Source organism: Oncorhynchus gorbuscha, linkage group LG18 (genome assembly GCF_021184085.1).
Source record: "Oncorhynchus gorbuscha isolate QuinsamMale2020 ecotype Even-year linkage group LG18, OgorEven_v1.0, whole genome shotgun sequence".
NCBI classification, from domain to species: domain Eukaryota; kingdom Metazoa; phylum Chordata; class Actinopteri; order Salmoniformes; family Salmonidae; genus Oncorhynchus; species Oncorhynchus gorbuscha.
In genome coordinates this window covers 59,022,195-59,041,162 of record NC_060190.1, presented here as the reverse complement: position 1 = coordinate 59,041,162, position 18,968 = coordinate 59,022,195, and the positions used below count along the sequence as shown (strand labels likewise).

Below are 18,968 nucleotides of genomic sequence, written 5' to 3'. Positions count from 1 at the left end.
AACAACAATGTCAACTGGATTCTGGTGCTACATGCAACGTAATGAGCTACAAAGACAAAATCAATCTGGCATCTGACACACATCTATTGCCCAGCGATACTAGACTAAAGCTCTACTCAGGAGAGCTAATGAGCTCTATGGGCACCTTTGAGACCGAATGTGTTATTCGGGGACGCAAACACAAGCTGGAGTTTGAGATTGTAAAAACCAGTCAACATCCTCTCCTCTCAGGCTCTACATGTGAACGTCTGGGACTGATGCAGTTCACTGTACCAAATGACCTGCACATTGTGGATCATGTCCAGCATGGACCCCTGTCCAAAAAACAACTACTTAGCAGATATGACGATGTATTCAACATGCCCGTTGAATCTGTGCCTGGGGAGGTACACTTTGAAGTTGATGAGAGCATCACTCCAGTCCAGTGTGCTCCTCGCAATGTGCCCATTGCAATGAAAGTGGCTGTGAAGGCCCAGCTGGACAAGTATGAGCCCGATGGCCACATGACATCTGTGACTGAACCAACTGACTGGATCAGCAATATGGTCATAGTAAAAAAAACATAGAAGCTGAGGGTCTGTATCGACCCAAAGCATCTGAACCAAGCACTGAAACGATTCCACTACATCATGCCAACACTAGAGGATGTCCTCTATAAGCTTCCCAAGGCCAGGATTTTCACCTTGGTGGATGCCCGAGATGCATTCCTTCAATGCAAGCTGGATGAAGAAAGCAGCCTCATGACTACCTTCTGGACCCCCTGGGGTCGGAAACGCTGGCTCAAGCTCCCGTTTGGTGTCTCGGTGGCGCCTGAGATATACCAACGTAAGCAGCACGAGTTACTGGCTGGGCTCAAGGGCATTGAACCCATCGCAGATGATGTCCTGATCGTAGGCTGTGGTGACACAGACGAAGAAGCAGTACGCGACCACGATGTGAAGCTCCTGGCACTGATGGAGTGCTGCCGATCAGTTAAGCTTCGCCTTGGCCTGAAGAAGCTGCAGTTCAAGGTGAAAGACGTCCACTACCATGGCCACATTCTCTCGGCAAAAGGCCTGAAGCCGGACCCAGACAAGGTCACAGCGATCCTCGACATGCCAAACCCGTCTGATGCAAAAGGAGTACAGCGTCTCATCGGCATTGCAAACTATCTTGCAAAGTTCATGCCACACCTATCAGCAGTCTGTGAGCCTCTGCGCCGGTTGCTGGACAAAGACACACCATGGCACTGGCTACCCAAGCACTAGGCCGCAGTGCAGGAGATGAAATCTCTGGCTTCATCCATGCCAGTGTTGCGCTACTACGACGTCATGAAGCCTGTCACAATCCAGAGCGACTCCAGCCAAAGGGGACTTGGATGCTGCCTTATGCAGGAAGACCAGCCCGTTGCGTTTGCCTCGAGAGCGCTCACCCCCACCGAACAAAACTATGCACAAATTGAGAAAGAGTGCCTCAGCATCGTCTTCTCCTGCCAGCGATTCCATCACTACTTATATGGGCGAGACCTGGTCATCGCTGAAACTGACCACAAACCACTCATTGCCATATTCAGTAAACCTCTCCTCAACACGCCCAAGAGACTTCAAAGCATGCTCCTGACTCTGCAAAACTACAGCCTGAAGGTAATTTACAAGCCAGGACCAGAGATGTACATCAGCGACACACTGAGCAGGGCAACAACACAATGTATAGGCAGAGGCACTGTCTATCAGCGGCAGGCCATCTGTTCGCTAGGGCAGGAACAAAAAGATGTTCAACAGATCAATCAGGCAGACTACTTAAACGTCACAGATCACCGCCGAGTCCAGATAAGGCAACACACTGACAAGGACGAACGCCTACAGTCACTGAAGTCCATGGCTCTCGCAGGTTGGCCATACCTGAAAGAGGAGACACCTTTCACAGTGAGAGACTACTGGACCTTTCGAGATGAGATCAGCGTGCAAAATGGCGTCTTGTTCAGAGGTCAGAAGGTCATTATTCCCAAATCACTACATCCAGAGATGCTTACCCGCATACACTCCAGTCAAGTTGGAGGTGATGCATGCTACCGCCAGGCTCGTGAAACATTATACTGGCCAAACATGCAAGCAGAAATTAAAGACTTTGTCAGCAACTGTACCACATGCAACGAGTACGCTCATGAACAGCAAAAGGAAACCATGATGTCACACGAACTGCCCACAAGGGCCTGGCAAATCGTCAGCATGGACTTATTCAGCCACAGACAAAAGGACTATCTTCTCATCGTTGATCACTACTCTTGAACTGCTCCCTGACTTGTCTGCAGAGACGGTCATAAAGCGCTGCAAGGCGCAGTTTGCAAGGCAAGGTCAGCCTGACAAGGTAATCACGGACAATGGCCCACAATTCACTGCACAGTTCAAGCGTGTCGCCTCAGAATGGGAGTTTGACCACGTGACCTCCTCTCCAAGACACCCAAAAGCAAATGGCAAGGCAGAATCAGCTGTCAAGATTGCAAAAAACCTGTTAAGTAGGGCCTTGCGCGACAGCAACGACCCATGGAAAGCGATCTTACAGTGGAGGAACACACCCACTGAAAACATGGACAGCAGCCCAGCACAACGCCTTCTGTCCAGACGTCTGAAGACTACCATCCCCATAGCTAACAAGCTACTTGAGCCCTGCGTCATGGTTGGCGTCACGGACAAACTGCGTCACAGAAAGCAGCTCGCTAAGTGCTTCTACGACCGGACTGCTCGGGACCTAGCTGGAGGTGGGTGAAACGATAAGGATGAAACCGCTGCCGGGAGACCACACAGGACTTTGGAGGCTGGGCACATGCCTGCAGAGAGTTGCACCACGTTCTTACCTGGTGGATGTTGGTGGCTCCCTCTATCGTCGCAATCGGGTGGATCTGCGAGTAGCAGAGCAGACAAACCAGAACACGCCATACACTCACCTAGATGAGCTGGATCACAGTCCAGGCCTAAGGGTATGGGGTGCAGAATTGAGACATGGGCCAACTGAAGGTGAGGCTTCTACCCCACCAAGCTCTCCAGCTCGTGCCCCTAATCCTACCCCTGTAAGAGCCAATACTTACTCACGGGTGGGTCGGCTGTGCAAGCCACCGGACAGGCCTACTCTGTAAGCAAGGGACTGTTAACTTGCCCTCGGTTAATTAAAATCTATTGTTCTTAAATAATTAAATTGAAATTTAAAAAGGAAGATGACAACTGAAGTAAAAAAGAAAATGTAATGCTCTTTCTATTGTTATGACCTGACTGTTAAGAATTTAATGTTATGCCTTTATGTTTGCACTTTCTATTGAAAAGGATGATGTTACGGAGTCTAGTTGATAGGTAATCGACTAGCCGGACTGTTCCCCGGACTCCAGTTGTAGGGATTCGTACAATGCACAAACAAGGCTATTGAACCTGACATTGGTGTCTGTCGTTATTCCTTTATCTAACATATCATACTGAAACAGCCGGGGGATTAGCGTCCTGATAGCAACACTCGCTGGATCCTATCTACATGAAGACTTCCTGTTTTTGTTTTTTTGTCTTCAAAATAAAAGTCCGGTGTAAAAAAACTATGATACGAAATGTATTTTTTTTCAGCTTTGCGTAGTGCATGATATAATAAATATATATATACATTACCAGTCAAAGGTTTAGACACCCAGTCATTCAAGGGTTTTTCTTTATTTTTACTATTATCTACACTAGAATAATAGTGAAGACATCAAAACTATGAAATAACACATGGAATAATGTAATATCCCAAAAAAAGAGTTAAAGAAATATAATTTATATTTGAGATTCTTCAAATTAGCCACCCTTTTCCTTGATGACAGCTTTTCACAGGAATGCATTTTCAATTAACAGGTGTGCCTTGTTAAAAGTTAATTTGTGGAATTTATTTCCTTCTTAATGCGTTTCAGCCAATCAGTTGTGTTGTGACAAGGTAGGGGTATACAGAAGATAGCCCTATTTGGTAAAGGATCCAAGTCCATATTATGGCAGGAACAGCTCAAATAAGCAAAGAGAAATGACAGTCCATCATTACTTAAAGACATGAAGGTCAGTCAATCCAGAAAATGTCAAGGACTTTTGAAGTTTCTTGGGCTCCCGAGAGGCGCAGTGGTCTAAGGCACTACATACACTGGTTTGATTCCAGGCTGTATCACAACCAGCTGTGATTGGGAGTCCCATCACGGCGTACAATTGGCACAGCGTCGTCCGGGTAAGGGTTTGGACGGGGTAGGCCGTCATTGTAAATAATCATTTGTTCTTAACTGACTTGCCTGGATAAATAAAAACATTTTTTTTTTAAAGTTGCACAAACCGTCAAGCGCTGTGATGAAACTGGCTCATATGAGGACAGCCACAGGAAAGGAAGACCCAGAGTTACCTCTGCTGCAGAAGATAAGAGTTACCATTAGAGTTACCAGCCTCAGGAATTGGCAATTAACTGCACCTCATAGAGTTCAAGTAACAGACACATCTCAGCATCAACTGTTCAGAGGAGACTGCGTGGAACAGGCCTTCATGGTCGAATTGCTGAAAAGAAACCACTACTAAAGGACACCAATAATAAGAAGATAATTGTTTTGCCAAGAAACACAAGCAATGGACATTGGACCGGTGGAAATCTGCCCTTTGGTTTGATGAGTCCAAATTTGAGATTTTGTTTACAACGGCCAAGTCTTTGTGAGACACATAGTAGGTCAACGGATGATCTCTGCATGTGTGGTTTCCACCTTGAAGCATGGAGGAGGTGGCGTGATGGTGTGGGGGTGCTTTGCCGGTGACAATGTCTGCAATGTTGTTTTTTAAAAACATTTAATTCAAGGTACACTTAACCAGCATGTCTACCACAGCATTCTGCAGCGATACACCATCCCATCTGGTTTGCGCTTAGTGGGACTATAGTTTGTTTTTAAACAGGACAATGACCCAACACACCTACAGGCTATGTAAGGGCTATTTGACCAAGAGGAGAGGGATGGAGTGCTGCATCAGATGACCTGGCCTCCACAATCTCCCGACCTCAACCCAATTGAGATGGGTTGGTATGAGTTGGACTGCAGAGTGAAGGAAAAGCAGCCAGCAAGTGCTCAGCATATGTGGAAACTCCTGCAAGACTGTTGGTAATGCATTCCCCATGAAACTGGTTGAGAGAATAGCAAGAGTGTGCAAAATTGTCATCAAGGCAACTATGTTGATTTGTTTAACACTTTTTTTGTTACTAAAATCATTCCATATGTGTTATTTCATAGTTTTGATGTTTTACCAATTATTCTACAATGTAGAAAATAGTAAAAATAAAGAAAACCCCTTGAATGAATAGGTTTGTCCAAACCTTTGACTGGTGCTGCATATATAACTACACGGGAACATCTAAACTAGAGAATTATTTAAAATATTAAGGTGAAGCACATTGAGAAATGGTTGGAGCATAAATAAATAAATGTCAAAAACATAAAATCAAAATTGTATAATAAGAGCCTACTGGTTTTCATAGAGCTTGCGATTTCCTCATCTGATAAACCTCTACCACAACTTTCTGTCTCTAAGTGGTAGTATTAATTTCCAATACTTTGGGTGAATGAGATTTGATCGAGCTGCACCACTGACAGTGATTTCGTACGAAATCTTGGCTACATCAGGATGAAAATCAGAAGCAAGTTATTTATATATTTTCCATATACAGTGATTCCCATTGTGGCCAATGGAATGGAAGGAATAAAAGGCAAGCAACACTCCGTATTATTCAGAGCCCCATGAAATGACACCATGCTGTCGAAGTCAGGAAGTTTACATACACCTTAGCCAAATACATTTAAACTCAGTTTTTCACAATTCCTGACATTTAATCAGTACAAACTCCCTCTTAGGTCAGTTAGGATCACCACTTTATTTTAATAATGTGAAATGTCAGAATAATAATACAGAGAATTATTTATTTCAGCTTTTATTTCTTTCATCATATTCCCAGTGGGTCAGAAGTTTACATACACTCAATAAGTATTTGGTAGCATTGCCTTTAAATTGTTTAACTTCGGTCAAAGATTTCAGGGAGCCTTCCACAAGCTTCCCACAATAAGTTGGGTGAATTTTGGCCCATTCCTCCTGACAGAGCTGGTGTAACTGAGTCAGGTTTGTAGGCCTACTTGCTCGCACATGCTTTTTCAGTTCTGCCCACAAATTGTCTATAGGATTGAGGTCAGGGCTTTGTGAAGGCCTCTCCAATACCTTGACTTGTTGTTCTTAAGCCATTTTGCCACAACTTTGGAAGTAAGCTTGGGGTCATTGTTCATTTAGAAGACCCATTTGCGACCAAGCTTTAACTTCCTGACTGATGTCTTGAGATGTTGCTTCAATATATCCACCTAATTTTCCTACCTCGTGATGCCATCTATTTTGTGAAGTGCACCAGTCCATCCTGCAGCAAAGCATCCCCACAACATGATGCTGCCACCCCTGTGCTTCACGGTTGGGATGGTGTGCTTCATGGTTGGGATGGTGTTCTTCGGCTTGCAAGCCTCCCCCTTTTTCCTCCAAACATAACGATGGTCATTATGACCAAACAGTTCTATTTTATCAGACAAGAGGACATTTCTCCAAAAAAATACAATCTTTGTCCCCATGTGCAGTTGCAAACCGTAGTCTGGCTTTTTTATGGCGGTTTTGGAGCAGTGGCTTCTTCTTTGCTGAGCGATATAGAACTGATTTTACTGTGGATATAGATACTTTTGTACCTGTTTCCTCCAGTATCTTCACAAGGTCCTTTACTGTATCCGCAAAACACCAGTCTCAACATCAACAGTGAAGAGGCGACTCCGGGATGCTGGCCTTCTAGGCAAAGAAATATCCATATCTCAGACTGGCCAATAAAAAAAAAGTTTTTCTTAAGACAAAATAACACAGATACTGGACAGAGGAACTCTGCCTAGAAGGCCAGCAACCCGGAGTCGCCTCTTCACTGTTGACGTTGAGACTGGTGTTTTGCGGTTACTACTTAATGAAACTGCCAATTGAGACTTGTGAGGGATCTGATTCTCAAACTAGACACTAATGTACTTGTCCTCTTGCTCAGTTGCGCACCAGGGCCTCCCACTCTTTTTTCTATTCTGGATAGAACCAGATTGCGCTGTTCTGTGAAGGGAGTAGTACACGTTGTACTAGATCTTCAGTTTCTTGGCAATTTCTCACATGGAATACCCTTCATTTCTCAGAACAAGAATAGACTGACGAGTTTCAGAAGAAAGTCTTTGTTTCTGGCCATTTTGAGCCTGTAATCAAACCCACAAATGCTGATGCTCCAGATACTCAATTAATCTAAAGGAGGCCAGTTTTATTGCTTCTTTAACAGAGACAACAGTTTTCAGCTGTACTAACATAATTGAAAAAGTGTTTTCTAATGATCATTTAGCCTTTTAAAATGATCAACTTGGATTAGCTAACACAACATGCCATTGGAACACATGAGTGGTGGTTGCTGATAATGTGCCTCTGTACACCTATGTAGATATTCCATTAAAAATCAGCGGTTTCCAGCTACAGTAGTCATTTGCTGGGGTGACAGGGTAGCCTAGTGGTTAGAGCGTTGGACTAGTAACTAGTAACTCTCTGAGCTGACAAGGTACCAATCTGTCGTTCTGCCCCTATACAGGCAGTTAACCCACTGTTCTTGGGCCGTCATTGAAAATAAGAATTTGTTCTTAACTGACTTGCTTCATTAAATAAATAAAAAATTACAATATCAACACTGTATATTTGATGTTATTTTAATGGGCAAAAAAAACGTTTTTCTTTCATTAACAAGGACATTTTTAAGTGACCACAATCTTTTGAACGCTAGTGTATATGTCATATCCAGTGATTCACATTGGGGACATTTATTTGACATTGGAACATGTTTTAAAACCCACGTTGACGCTTTTTATGTAGGGGACTTTATTTAGGATCATTTTGAAATTCCGTGACCCGGTAGTACTTTTTTAGTGTTGCTGACAAGACACTGATAGCCGGGTGGTTATTAAATATCTGCACAGTAGCTAATTGTTGGACAAAAACCGTCGTTACTTGTAAAACAAGTAGAGGAATGATAAATATTACCACCGGCAGTCATGTCGTACTGCAAGCAAGAGGGTAACGTTAATGGCGCACATCCTCATTCATTTAGCTCGTGCAATGTCATTGACTGGCCTAGCATGTTGGCTAGCTGCTAGTAGCATGTCAGCGTTGCTTATTCCGGCGTTATTGGTGCACTAATTCCATGTAGATAGACCGTTATAGGTTCAACGAGTTCTATAACTAGGTCAATCAGATTATGACAGTATTAATCCAATTTGTAGAGGTAGCTAGATAGGCTATTAGTAGAACGAGCCAGATAGCTAACGAGGCTTGAGGACGTTCTTTCAGAGCTGTCAAAGAGCAGGTCATGTCAGGTGACAGTTCAGTTTGTTTTATATCAGGACCCTGTTGACTTAACACTGTGTGCAGAACTCTGTTGAAAAACAGCTGTTGAATTGTTAACTTAACAGCTATTATGGCCAACATTAATAGTCTACAGCGTGCAATGATCCAATAGATAAATGCACTGTTGTTTTGGGGGGATCGGTCAGACAATATACACAATATTAACCATGACATTTTATAGACTCCCACTTTGATTTAAAACCAGCCTGGAAACCGGGGAGGGAAGTGCATTTCGTTCACATCTGTCATGCTGACCTCACCTATGTTTTCTCCTTGCCAGGTAAAGATCGCATTATTTTTGTTACCAAGGAAGACCATGAAGCGCCCAGCAACGCTGAGCTCATTGCAGATGATCCCAATGACCCCTACGAAGATCAGGGTCAGTGGGCTGTAGATTCTCTGAATTCATGTTGGGGATGTGGACGGATTATGAAACACTCATCAGTAGTGTAGTCATTACAAAGATACCAAAGAGGTGTATACTGAAGAATGATGAAGGGTCGCAATTACAACCATGTCAGTACATTATTATATCCCTGTTCCTCTAGGCCTGATCCTGCCCAGTGGGGAGATCAACTGGAACTGTCCATGCCTGGGAGGGATGGCTAGCGGGCCCTGTGGGACACAGTTCAAGGAGGCCTTCTCCTGCTTCCACTACAGCAATGAAGAGGTGAAGGGTTCAGAGTGTATCGACAACTTCCGTGCTATGCAGGAGTGTATGCAGAAGTACCCCGAGCTCTACCCCCAGGAGGACGAGAATGAGGGAGCTGACGCTGCTGCCCCTCCCCTTGTTAATTCTACTGCCCCTGTGCCCAACGAGGACTCTTCCCCAGCCTCAGTGCCCTCTAGTAACTACCCCGTCCCCACCCACACCTGAATCTGCCCCGTCATCCGACAATACACCACCAACAGACAGCCAGGCTGCCAGCTAAAATCACCCAGCATCCCCCAGTCTCTCTCTTAAACCACTGCCGAGCACAGGCCACTTTCATGGGAGATCAGCTGTATGTTCACTGGTGCCTCAGACTTTATTTCTTGGTTCAACGTTCATCACAAAGGTTAATGACTTTAAAGGGGGGCTAGTACTGCAGAAGAGTTCTATCTCTTCCAGGGAATATCAGTTAATTCTGTGAGAGGAGGAGGCTTTATTGTAGTGGTTGTTTGAGCTCCTGAGGTTCCTACAGTGCCAGGTTTGTAGAGGGGGGGGGGGGGGGGGTCGTTTTCTGCAGGGGACTTTAGTTAAGACTCGCAACCAACATATTTTTCTGCTTATCAAGCTTCAAATCAGATGTGTTGTGCCATTCTATGTTAATGCTACACTGGAGGTGTGTAACCTTCTGTCAATGTTACTGTTACTGCTAGTTTGTGATTCCTTGACTTCATGTTTGTGCTTGACACATCACAGTAAGCAATTGAGCTAGTATTAAAGCTTGATTACTCTTGTTCTCAGTTGCTTGTCAAAGATCATGTGACATGTCTGTTTTTCCCACTTACGTTTTGTCAAAAGTCCTGAATGTTGCTGGTGGCAGGAAGTTTTTCCACTAACCTGTATTTTTCAGTTAAATCTGAGTTTTAGCACAGCCTACATTGCCTCATTATTATATAATAGATTTTTCCATCAAATGACCACCCTAAGAAAGTGGAAATCCATTGTGTCTATGCAATAATTTCCTCTAAGGAGAGAATGAAACACTGCGAGCCAACTGGGGTTTTGTTATGAGGTGCATAATGAAGCTGTGTTTAATGCATACATTTATGCAAATCACAATGACATCAATGCATGATTCATGTGAAAATCTGAGATGCAGTGAGTGTGTAAATCTCAGGAATCGTGCCTTTTTAGATCCTATTGGTCATGTAGTGTATGTGGAGATCTCGTAAAAAAATCTTCCAAAATCATGGGCAAAGGTGTTCAATAGGGTTGAGGTCAAGTTTTTCCACACCAAGCTAAACAAACCATTTCTGCATGGAACTCGCTTTGTAACTGACTTGCCTAGTTAAATAAAGGTAAAAGAAAACAAAATAGTGCATGGGGGCATTGTCATGCTGAAACAGGAAAGGGCTTCCCCAAACTGTTACCACAATGTTGGAAACACCGAATCGTCCAGAATGTCATTACATTACGTTAAGATTTCCCTTCACTGGAACTAAGGGGCCTAGCCTGAACTGTGAGCATATAAGTACTGTAGCTGCATGAAGCCACCAAAACAGTTGGTGCTATGCATTGGGGCAGGTGGCCATCTGCCAAACTCAGATTTGTCTGTCGGACTGCCAAAAGGTGTAGTGATTATCACTACAGAGAATGAGTTTCCACTGCTCCTAGTGTCCAATGGCGGCAAGCTTTACTCCACTCCAGACGATTTTTGGCATTGTGTGCTGCTAATAAATGGCCATGGAAACCCATTTCATGAAGCTCCCGACAAACAGTTATTGTGCTGACGTTACTTCCAGAGGCAGTTTGGAACTCGGTAGTGAGTGTTACAACCGAGGAGGGATTTACTTGCCGGTCCCGTTCTGTGAGCTTGTGTGTCCTAACAGTTAAGTTGTTGCTCCTAGATGTTTCCGCTTCACAATAACAGCACTTACAGTAGACCGGGGCAGCTCTAGCAGGGTACAAATTTGACGAGCTGACTTGTTGGAAAGGTGGCACCCTATGACGGTGCCACGCTGTAAATCACTGAGCTCTTCAGTAAGGCCATTCTAATTCCAATATTTGTCCATGGAGATTACATGGCTGTGTGCTCAATTTTATACACCTGTCAGCAAAGGGTATGACTGAAATAGCCTAATCTGCTAATTTGAATGGGTGTACGCATACACTATATACACAAAAGTATGTCTTTTCTAGTTAGAGGGTTCTGGAAGGCCAAATATGTTTGGTGCTGGCTGCTTTTATCAACAACTCCTGTTCTTATGAAGAAAGGCTGGTGAGTGTATATATACAGTAGCATCTAGACAGGTGCTAGGCAATCATTGTACAAAAACGATTTAGTCAATGTTGAAATTGTGCAAAGCTTGAGTATCCATCCACAGGCGCTTCCTTCACCTGCTTTTAAAACGTCATTTAAACCTTAATGGACTGCTACTCCTATTTAACCTCTCCTGATTAAAGTTAATACTGAACCATGTCTCATTTCCTCTTTCACACCTTTCTAATCTTATGTTTAAATCCTTCAAACACAAATGAAGCTACCTATTCATATATACAACTGGCCCGTGATGCTTTGAAAGTGATTCTTCCTCAGGGATCCTGAGTTTCTTCTTTGGTAAAACTGCACCACACACACAGCCTTGGATTAAGATATTAGCTACATTTTCGTAACACTTAAGTTTCTCAGGTTTATCTTTTGATGTACTTTGTAGGCCCTATTTGTTGTGGGAAAAGAAGATGGCGATGGCTGGGACATGTGTAGACTTAGATTACCACCAGACCTGCACCCTGCGATTGCACTACGCTGAAGAGAGAAATGGAGAAGAACAATAGAAAAGAAAATGGAGTGTGGCCTGACCTGGGAAACCCCCCACCAAGAAGGCTGCTGACTAGAGCAGTGCACTCTCTTGTGTGCCTCAATATTTAAGTAAGTAGGTGTATTTTTATCATTTTAATTGGAACACTAAATGATTGGAATTGGATACTGATAAATATATAGTACACTAAAAGCAGAGACTGGACTGTAATATATTGTTATAGAACCTAGTAGGCATTTTGATGTTATCATTAAAGGCATGGCTTTTGACATACACAAAGTCTGTAAAGCTTGTATACCAGGGTTTGTTGTGTCTGATAGTTAACACTGGCTTGCATAAAATAATGGCTCAAATATGACTACCCAAACATTCATTGGATTCCAGAAGGATGCTTTTTTAAAAATGTTTGTGTGTGGTATTTCCCCCAAGTTAAATCATCTTCACAAGAATGGCTCAAAAGATTCCAGTCAGTCCTCTTTGCATCATATGGCAGGGTTGTAGTCTTTTAGGGGGAAGATTTTCCATAGCCGTCATTGGTCAAGACACTCGGTCAAGCCTTTTCCACTGACTTTCAGTCCCTTTCCTGAATTATCTATTGAACCAGTGATACAACCCCCAATTTCCTTTCAAATTGCTCTGTTATGGGTTTGGAGAGGGTGTTCTGGGCAGCCTTGCCTTAGGCCCTCCGATATGTGGGTCCCCAGTTGAGGGGTCCAGGGAACCACCACACTCTGCATGGTGACCAGCAGCCGCTCTGTCTCTATCTCCTCTGGACCCGCCAGTAGGTACTCCACACCTAGAAGAATAGGGAGAGGAGAGGGTTCAGCCTCCATCCTGTTTAGAAGAACATATATCAGAGTGAACAGAGTAGCTACCAACCTTGTGGAAAAATAAGGATGATATTTAGAACATTACTGAATATAGTTGCACAATATTCTGTTCAGTGATATATAAATTGGGCTACCTGGATTAAGGATGGGGCAGGTGCACCCCCGGCTAGTCCAGGAGAGGGGGTAGATACTGTGGGTGCCCTGGGAGAGAGGCACCTGTCCTGAACGCAGGACCTTGCGAACTTTGACCTGTACCTCTGCGTGGCTCCCCTTGTCATGAGCTGACAACACACTGGCTTTGATCACTGCCACAGACAGACATGGAGACATACATCACTGAAAGGGTGAAGGGTACATTTAAAAGAATGTAGGATGTGTACAGTATGTGAGAACCTTGGGAAATATTTTACCATAGGCATATTTGGTCTTGCAGAGATCTGAGACACTCCTCAACTTTCTCTCCTTACAACTGCATTTCCCTGGAAGGAGCCATAGACAGTGTCAGCAGCACAATATGTTTACTCAAACCCATGAAGGCAAGCAATAAGTAGTGGGTGGTGCATGACTCTAATGCTAGTGTGAAATATTATTCACCTGTGTAGTGCAGGGCAGAGACTGCCAGTTTCTTTGACCACACTGGCTCACCCTCAGTGGTCAAGGCATGGTCCATGGCAAGAATCTTGCCTCCCATAGGTATATTTAAAACCTGGTTATTTGCATAGCTGATGAAGTGACAATGAGAATACAGAGGTAAGATATTACTGTGGAGTGAAACTGGAAATAGGAAAGAAAGTCACATATGAAGTGTTAGATTCAGTAGTGAGAAATGGGCTTAGGGTTTACCTGTCCAGGCAGAGCCCAGTGTGGGGGTCACAGTTTTGGGGACAAGCACAGGGTTTGCACCCCTCTCCCCCAAAGCCCCAGTATCCAGGGAGGCAGTGGTTGCAGCCTGTTCCCCCCACACCAGGTCTGCAATGGCACTGTCCACTCCTGGGGTGGCACCATCGGCCCTCCTCCCCAGAGATGGCTGGTAATGAGCCCAGTGGGTCACACCAACAACCTGTTAGCGAAAGAGCGAAACAGAGACACACAGACTTAGCAAGAACACACACACCCTCTCCCTTTTTTCCTCTCGCTCTATCCCCACATGTTGTTATAAATCCATACCACTAGAGGGAGATAATGTTTTAATATACACATGTTTTCAGTCTCAAGTAGAGTTCTTTAACTTTGACTTGTCTGTAGGTTATCCTGACTTACGTGTGCAGATGTGGGGGGAGTTGAGGGGCATTGCTGGTTGGCGGTGGTAACCGTGGCGACAGCGCTGGCACCTGCGCCCAGCTGTATTGTGTTGGCAGTCATCACAGACACCCCCACTGGTGCCCTCCAAGGACAGCCACGCCCTCTTGGAGAAATGACAGCTCTCTGCATGGCCGTGACACTCACACTCTGGAGCACAGGGAGACAACGACGGGACAGGGGAGAGGATGGAGCGGTTAGTAAGGAGGAAAAAGTTTATTTAATGACACCCAACGGTAGGGTTGCCAACACTCCCAGTTTAGCTTGGAGTCTTGACCTCCCTGCATGTTCTACAACTTTTCCAGGAGATTTTGTTAATGTTTGAATTAAACTAATAACTGAAATGTAAACAATGTTGAAGTATTTCTATAATCTCTCAACATGAGCTTGATTTGAGCTGGCAACCCAACAGGGCCTGATCCCTTTTAGTAGGGCACTCACTATGACACGGGTGTGGCTCCCCACTGCTGCCATTGGCTGGCTTCCAGGACTGGTCATTGTAGAGTGGGCCACACCTTTCACAGTGTTCTCCTGCTGTGTGGTGAGTGCACACACACCTGCCAGCCACCTGCAATAAACATCAGGTCTATTGGCCGCATGTGACAAATACAGTTTGATTTGAAACATTCACAATAAAAGGACAAGCATAGCTACTTAAGCGTTTTTAAAGCACACAGATACACACAGGCTGAGCAGACCACACTCACCATGTCCTTCAGTGTGTCCTGTCCACCTCTGTGGGGTAAGCAGTGTTCTGCATGGCCATGACAGAGACAGGTCCCCCGAGCCAGGAGAGTGTAAATGGCAAATGGGGCTGAGGCAGGGGCCTCTGAGCTGGGCTGGGGGGGAGGGAGAAGGGGAAGATTCAGGTCCGCAGGAGGTTTGAAGAGTCTGATGGAGGAAGAAGTGGTGGAAGGCGCAACAGATATTGGGCAGGTCTGAGCCTTGAGAAGTCTGAGGCGGAGGTTGGTGAGGGTCAGCTGTGAAAGGCCCTCTGGACTGTAGGGGTCAACTAATCCACCAGGACCCAGAGCCCGAAATATCACCTGTGAGAAACATAAGGGTCTACTGTCTTTATACTGTATGTCTACTGTGCTTCAAGAACTCTGCTTTTGTCTTACCCCACAAAGTGCATGAGACACTCTGTCCTCTTACCTCTCCCCTGCTGCACGGTTTGGCACTGGAGTACCGGGACGTACACCGCGAGCCATGCTGACTGGTGTCATCAGGAAGACCAAACGCCAGACTGCAGTTCTGTGCAAACAGCTTGAGTGTATCCCACGTCCGGCCGAAGTCCTGCGAGCGTTCCATAGCCATGGCAGCGGGCCTGGGTGAGTGGAACAGCAGCACCACATGGGTCAGACAGAAACGGGTCTCCAGGTCCAGACGGACCTCCTCCTCCTGGTCAGTGCCCACGCCCGAGCCCCACCAGGTGTCTGGGTGTAGGAAGGGATCATCCACCATGTGGGCAGGAGGGTGGAGATGATCTGGACAGGTGTGGAGGGGAGTGGGGCATGGGGAGTGCTGGGACCCATTCCCACAGCAGCCTGAGAGGGTGGTGAGGGTCCTACCACTGGCCAGGTTGCCCATGGGAGGACTGCAGGCATGGTCTACACACCTGGAGGCTGAATATGGGGTGGATGAAGAGAGTTAATACAGGAGAAATATAAAATAAACTCTCTCATAACTGCATATTGGCTACTTTCCCATTGGAGGATGTCAATGTACTCAGAGCGTCCGGCAGGAAGGGGAGCAATGTGCGCATGCACGTGTATCTCAGGTTGCATCTTCCAAGGTAACCCAATAATATCAGAGTAAATCGGGCGATGGGCTACTGAGAGTTATCAAGAACGTGTTTAGATATTTTCCAGTCATAACTGTGAAGATAAGGCAGATAACGGAACCGCAGCTGGTGGCACTGTGTGCCCAATTCATCCCACAATGGAATTTGTTATGATAAATTCCTATAATCCACTGCGTCGTTACAATAGCGTCAAAAAGGCGAAACCAACAGAAGCAGTAATATTATGGCCAAAAATCTAACCTAAATCTAACCATCATATCAAATTAATTGATGGCCACTCACCTGTCCCGCTGTGCATGAACGCTACAATTAAAGCGCAGTTAATCGCCAGCATCTCAAATCGAAGGCGACCTTCAAATCGTTTCATAGGTTTTTGACAATCCAACTGGGTTGATTTTTAGCAATCAAATGACAAGAAAACTCCCCACAGTCAAATAGTCTTATTATTCTTGGCAGCAGTGCAGATGCGCCTTAGCATCACATGCGTGTGTTTATTCCAAAGATGACCGCATTCCAATGAGAACCGCACAATTTCGCATAGCCTACATCCCAATCTATCGCTTGAAGTCTAATAGAGCCGCAGTTTGATTCAGCTATACGCTTTGTCTGACATCTTTAATAATGACGACAGGGAAATGATTGTTTTCGCATTCAGAGCATCAGTATTAACAATTAAAATTAGTCAATGAAGTGTGTCTCGTACGCGGCTGGTCCAAGTCTCTCGACGATAGAGTCAGACGATGCCCTGTCCCGACTACTGAGCTATTACCAAATAGCTGACGAAAATAGACCCAGGGCACTCAATTTTTAGGGCCGGCCTTGATAGCACATTGTCACACGGTGGATACTAGCCTATAAGGTTTCCCAAACCTGCTCCTGCCCCCCCCATGGGTGTACGTTTTGTTTTTTTGCCTTAGCACTACACAGTTGATTCAAATCATCAAAGCTTGATAATGAGTTGGTTATTGGAATCAGCTCTAGCTGACTAAACTCAACTCCATGAGTTATGATGAAGTTGCTTGGAGACTAGTGAGGGTGGATTGGAGCTCCGACATCGCATTAAAATAGTTTCTATCAAAAACTACAGATTTCAACACCCAGAGAATAGCCCTCATTAATGCTGGAAACTAATAGCTGACATTTACACAGATCGATTTCATGTGTAAATGAGGGATATTCTTTTGGTGCTGAAATCCGTCGTTTTTATAAAAATATATATTTTGATGTAATGTCGGAGCTCCAGTCCATCCACAATAGTCTCTGCTCAACTCCATCGTAAATCGTGGAGGTGAGTTTAGTTGGCTAGAACTTCTCTGGACTTTATGCATGGTTGAATACACAGGCTACTCAATCCACTTCACCACATGCCTGTCTGATTTTGTCGATTGGCCTCAGAATCCTTTCTATAGGCCTAATACAAGATGCTCGATATTAAACACTTGGCCTCCAAAGTGTTGATATACCACAGTGCTTCTACAAAATTCCCTGTGTCAACCACATGTAGGTCTATGTCAGGAAATTAACAGTCCATGTTGAATTTGTTGATGCATTCCTAACCCCTGGCAATATGGCACACAGACCCAGTAGATGGAATAAACATCATGTCTCTTTAGTATTATGGCTCAGTGTAAATGTAGGGGTCTTAGAATTGTTGAATAGTCCCACAAACTGAGATTTTATTCGCATAAATTACTTTAATAAGATGCAAATTTACAGACCATACTGATGGCATTTCCAGGCAGTGAACACAAATTGGAACCAATTTTATTTATTTTTATTTCATCTTTATTTAACCAGATAGGCTAGTTGAGAACAAGTTCTCATTTACAACTGTGACCTGGCCAAGATAAAGCAAAGCAGTGTGACACAAACAACAACACAGAGTTACATGTCATGTTTTGTCATTGATTATCATGTCTTGTCCCTGTGCTTCCCTTCTATTCGTTTCCCTCTGCTGGTCTTATTAGGTTCTTTCCCTCTTTCTATCCCTCTCTCTCCCCCTCCTTCTCTCCCTCTCTCGCTCTCTCTCTCTATCGTTCCGTTCCTGCTCCCAGCTCCCAGTTCCTCATTCTCCTAACTACCTCATTTACTCTTTCACACCTGTCCCCTATTTTGCCCTCTGATTAGAGTCCCTATTTCTCCCTCTGTTTTCCGCTTCTGTCCTTGTCGGATCCTTGTTTGATGTTTGCTGTTCTGTGTCCTTGTTCCGCCCTGTCGTGTTTTTGCCTTCTTCAGATGCTGCGTGTGAGCAGGTGTCTATGTCAGCTACGGCCTGTGCCTTCCCGAAGCGACCTGCAGTCTGTGGTCGCGTCTCCAGTCGTTCCTCTCTACTGACGAGAGGATTTCAGTTTTCCTGTTTTGTATTTACCTAAGATAATATCCAGGATTATTGTTTTTGTTTAAGACTGGAATAAAGACTCTGTTTCTGTTAAGTCGCTTTTGGGTCCTCATTCACCAGCATAACATTACACATGGAATAAACAAACACACAGTCAATAATACAATAGAGAAAGTCTATATACAGTGTGTGCAAATGAGGTAGGATAAGGAGGGTGAGGCAATAAGTAGGCCATAGTGGTGAAATTATTACAGTATGGCAAATTAAACACTGGGGTGATCGATGTGCAGAAGATGAGTGTGCAAGTAGCGGTACTGGGGTGCAAAGAAGCAAAATAAATAACAATATGGTGATGAGGTAGTTGGATGGGCTATGCACAGGTGCAGTGATCTGTGAGCTGCTCTGACAGCTGGTGCTTAAAGCTAGTGAGTGAGATATGAGTCTCCAGCTTCAGTGATTTTTGCAGTTCGTTCCAGTCATTGGCAGCAGAGAACTGGAAGTAAAGACGGCCGAAGGAGGAATTGGCTTTGGGGGTGACCAGTGAAATATACCTGCTGGAGTGTGTGCTACGGGTGGGTGCTGCTATTGTGACCAGTGAGCTGAGATAAGGCGGGGCTTTACCTAGCAACGACTTATAGATGACCTGGAGCCAGTGGGTTTGTTAGGGATGGAAATTTCAGGGTTTTTGGTCTTCCTAAGATAGGATTCAGACACGGCTAGGACATCCGGGTTGGCAGGGTGTGCTTGGGCAGTGAAAAAAACAAACTTAGGGAGGAGGC

The 18,968-nt window shown here is 44.7% G+C and overlaps 2 protein-coding genes across 3 annotated transcripts; one reads left to right on the top strand and one right to left on the bottom strand.

Annotated features, from left to right (window-relative positions):
* Positions 1–7,960: 7,960 nt before the first annotated feature.
* On the top strand, positions 7,961–9,895 carry chchd4a (coiled-coil-helix-coiled-coil-helix domain containing 4a). The gene is made up of 3 exons (XM_046311604.1): positions 7,961–8,120; positions 8,731–8,829; positions 8,999–9,895. Exons 1-3 carry the CDS (start codon positions 8,099–8,101, stop codon positions 9,325–9,327), a joined length of 450 nt encoding a protein of 149 aa, XP_046167560.1. The 5' UTR covers positions 7,961–8,098; the 3' UTR covers positions 9,328–9,895.
* A 1,200-nt stretch (positions 9,896–11,095) lies between these two features.
* LOC124003715 (netrin-4-like) lies at positions 11,096–16,619 on the bottom strand. Of its 2 annotated transcripts, none has more exons than XM_046312259.1 (10): positions 16,134–16,619; positions 15,203–15,672; positions 14,755–15,093; positions 14,489–14,615; positions 14,009–14,197; positions 13,592–13,808; positions 13,343–13,470; positions 13,159–13,227; positions 12,883–13,053; positions 11,096–12,714 (listed from the first exon to the last, which is right to left on the bottom strand). In XM_046312259.1, the coding sequence occupies exons 1-10, from the start codon at positions 16,216–16,218 to the stop codon at positions 12,545–12,547; spliced, it is 1,965 nt and encodes a 654-aa protein (XP_046168215.1). In that variant the 5' UTR covers positions 16,219–16,619; the 3' UTR covers positions 11,096–12,544. The 2 variants fall into 2 exon arrangements, with proteins under 2 accessions (XP_046168215.1, XP_046168216.1); XM_046312260.1 differs by having other exon boundaries at positions 12,616–12,752.
* Positions 16,620–18,968: the final 2,349 nt, after the last annotated feature.

Bases quoted from the DNA above. Each gene is read 5' to 3' on its own strand.
- chchd4a (XM_046311604.1), top strand. From the start codon at position 8,099: ATGTCGTACTGCAAGCAAGAGG. The intron at 8,121-8,730 runs GTAACGTTAATG...TCTCCTTGCCAG, and splicing joins GTCGTACTGCAAGCAAGAGG to GTAAAGATCGCATTATTTTT. The intron at 8,830-8,998 runs GTCAGTGGGCTG...CTGTTCCTCTAG, and splicing joins TGACCCCTACGAAGATCAGG to GCCTGATCCTGCCCAGTGGG.
- LOC124003715 (XM_046312259.1), bottom strand. From the start codon at position 16,218: ATGAAACGATTTGAAGGTCGCCTTCGATTTGAGATGCTGGCGATTAAC. The intron at 13,471-13,591 runs GTAAACCCTAAG...TCACTTCATCAG, and splicing joins ACTGGGCTCTGCCTGGACAG to CTATGCAAATAACCAGGTTT. The intron at 12,715-12,882 runs GTAGCCCAATTT...CTATTCTTCTAG, and splicing joins CTGCCCCATCCTTAATCCAG to GTGTGGAGTACCTACTGGCG.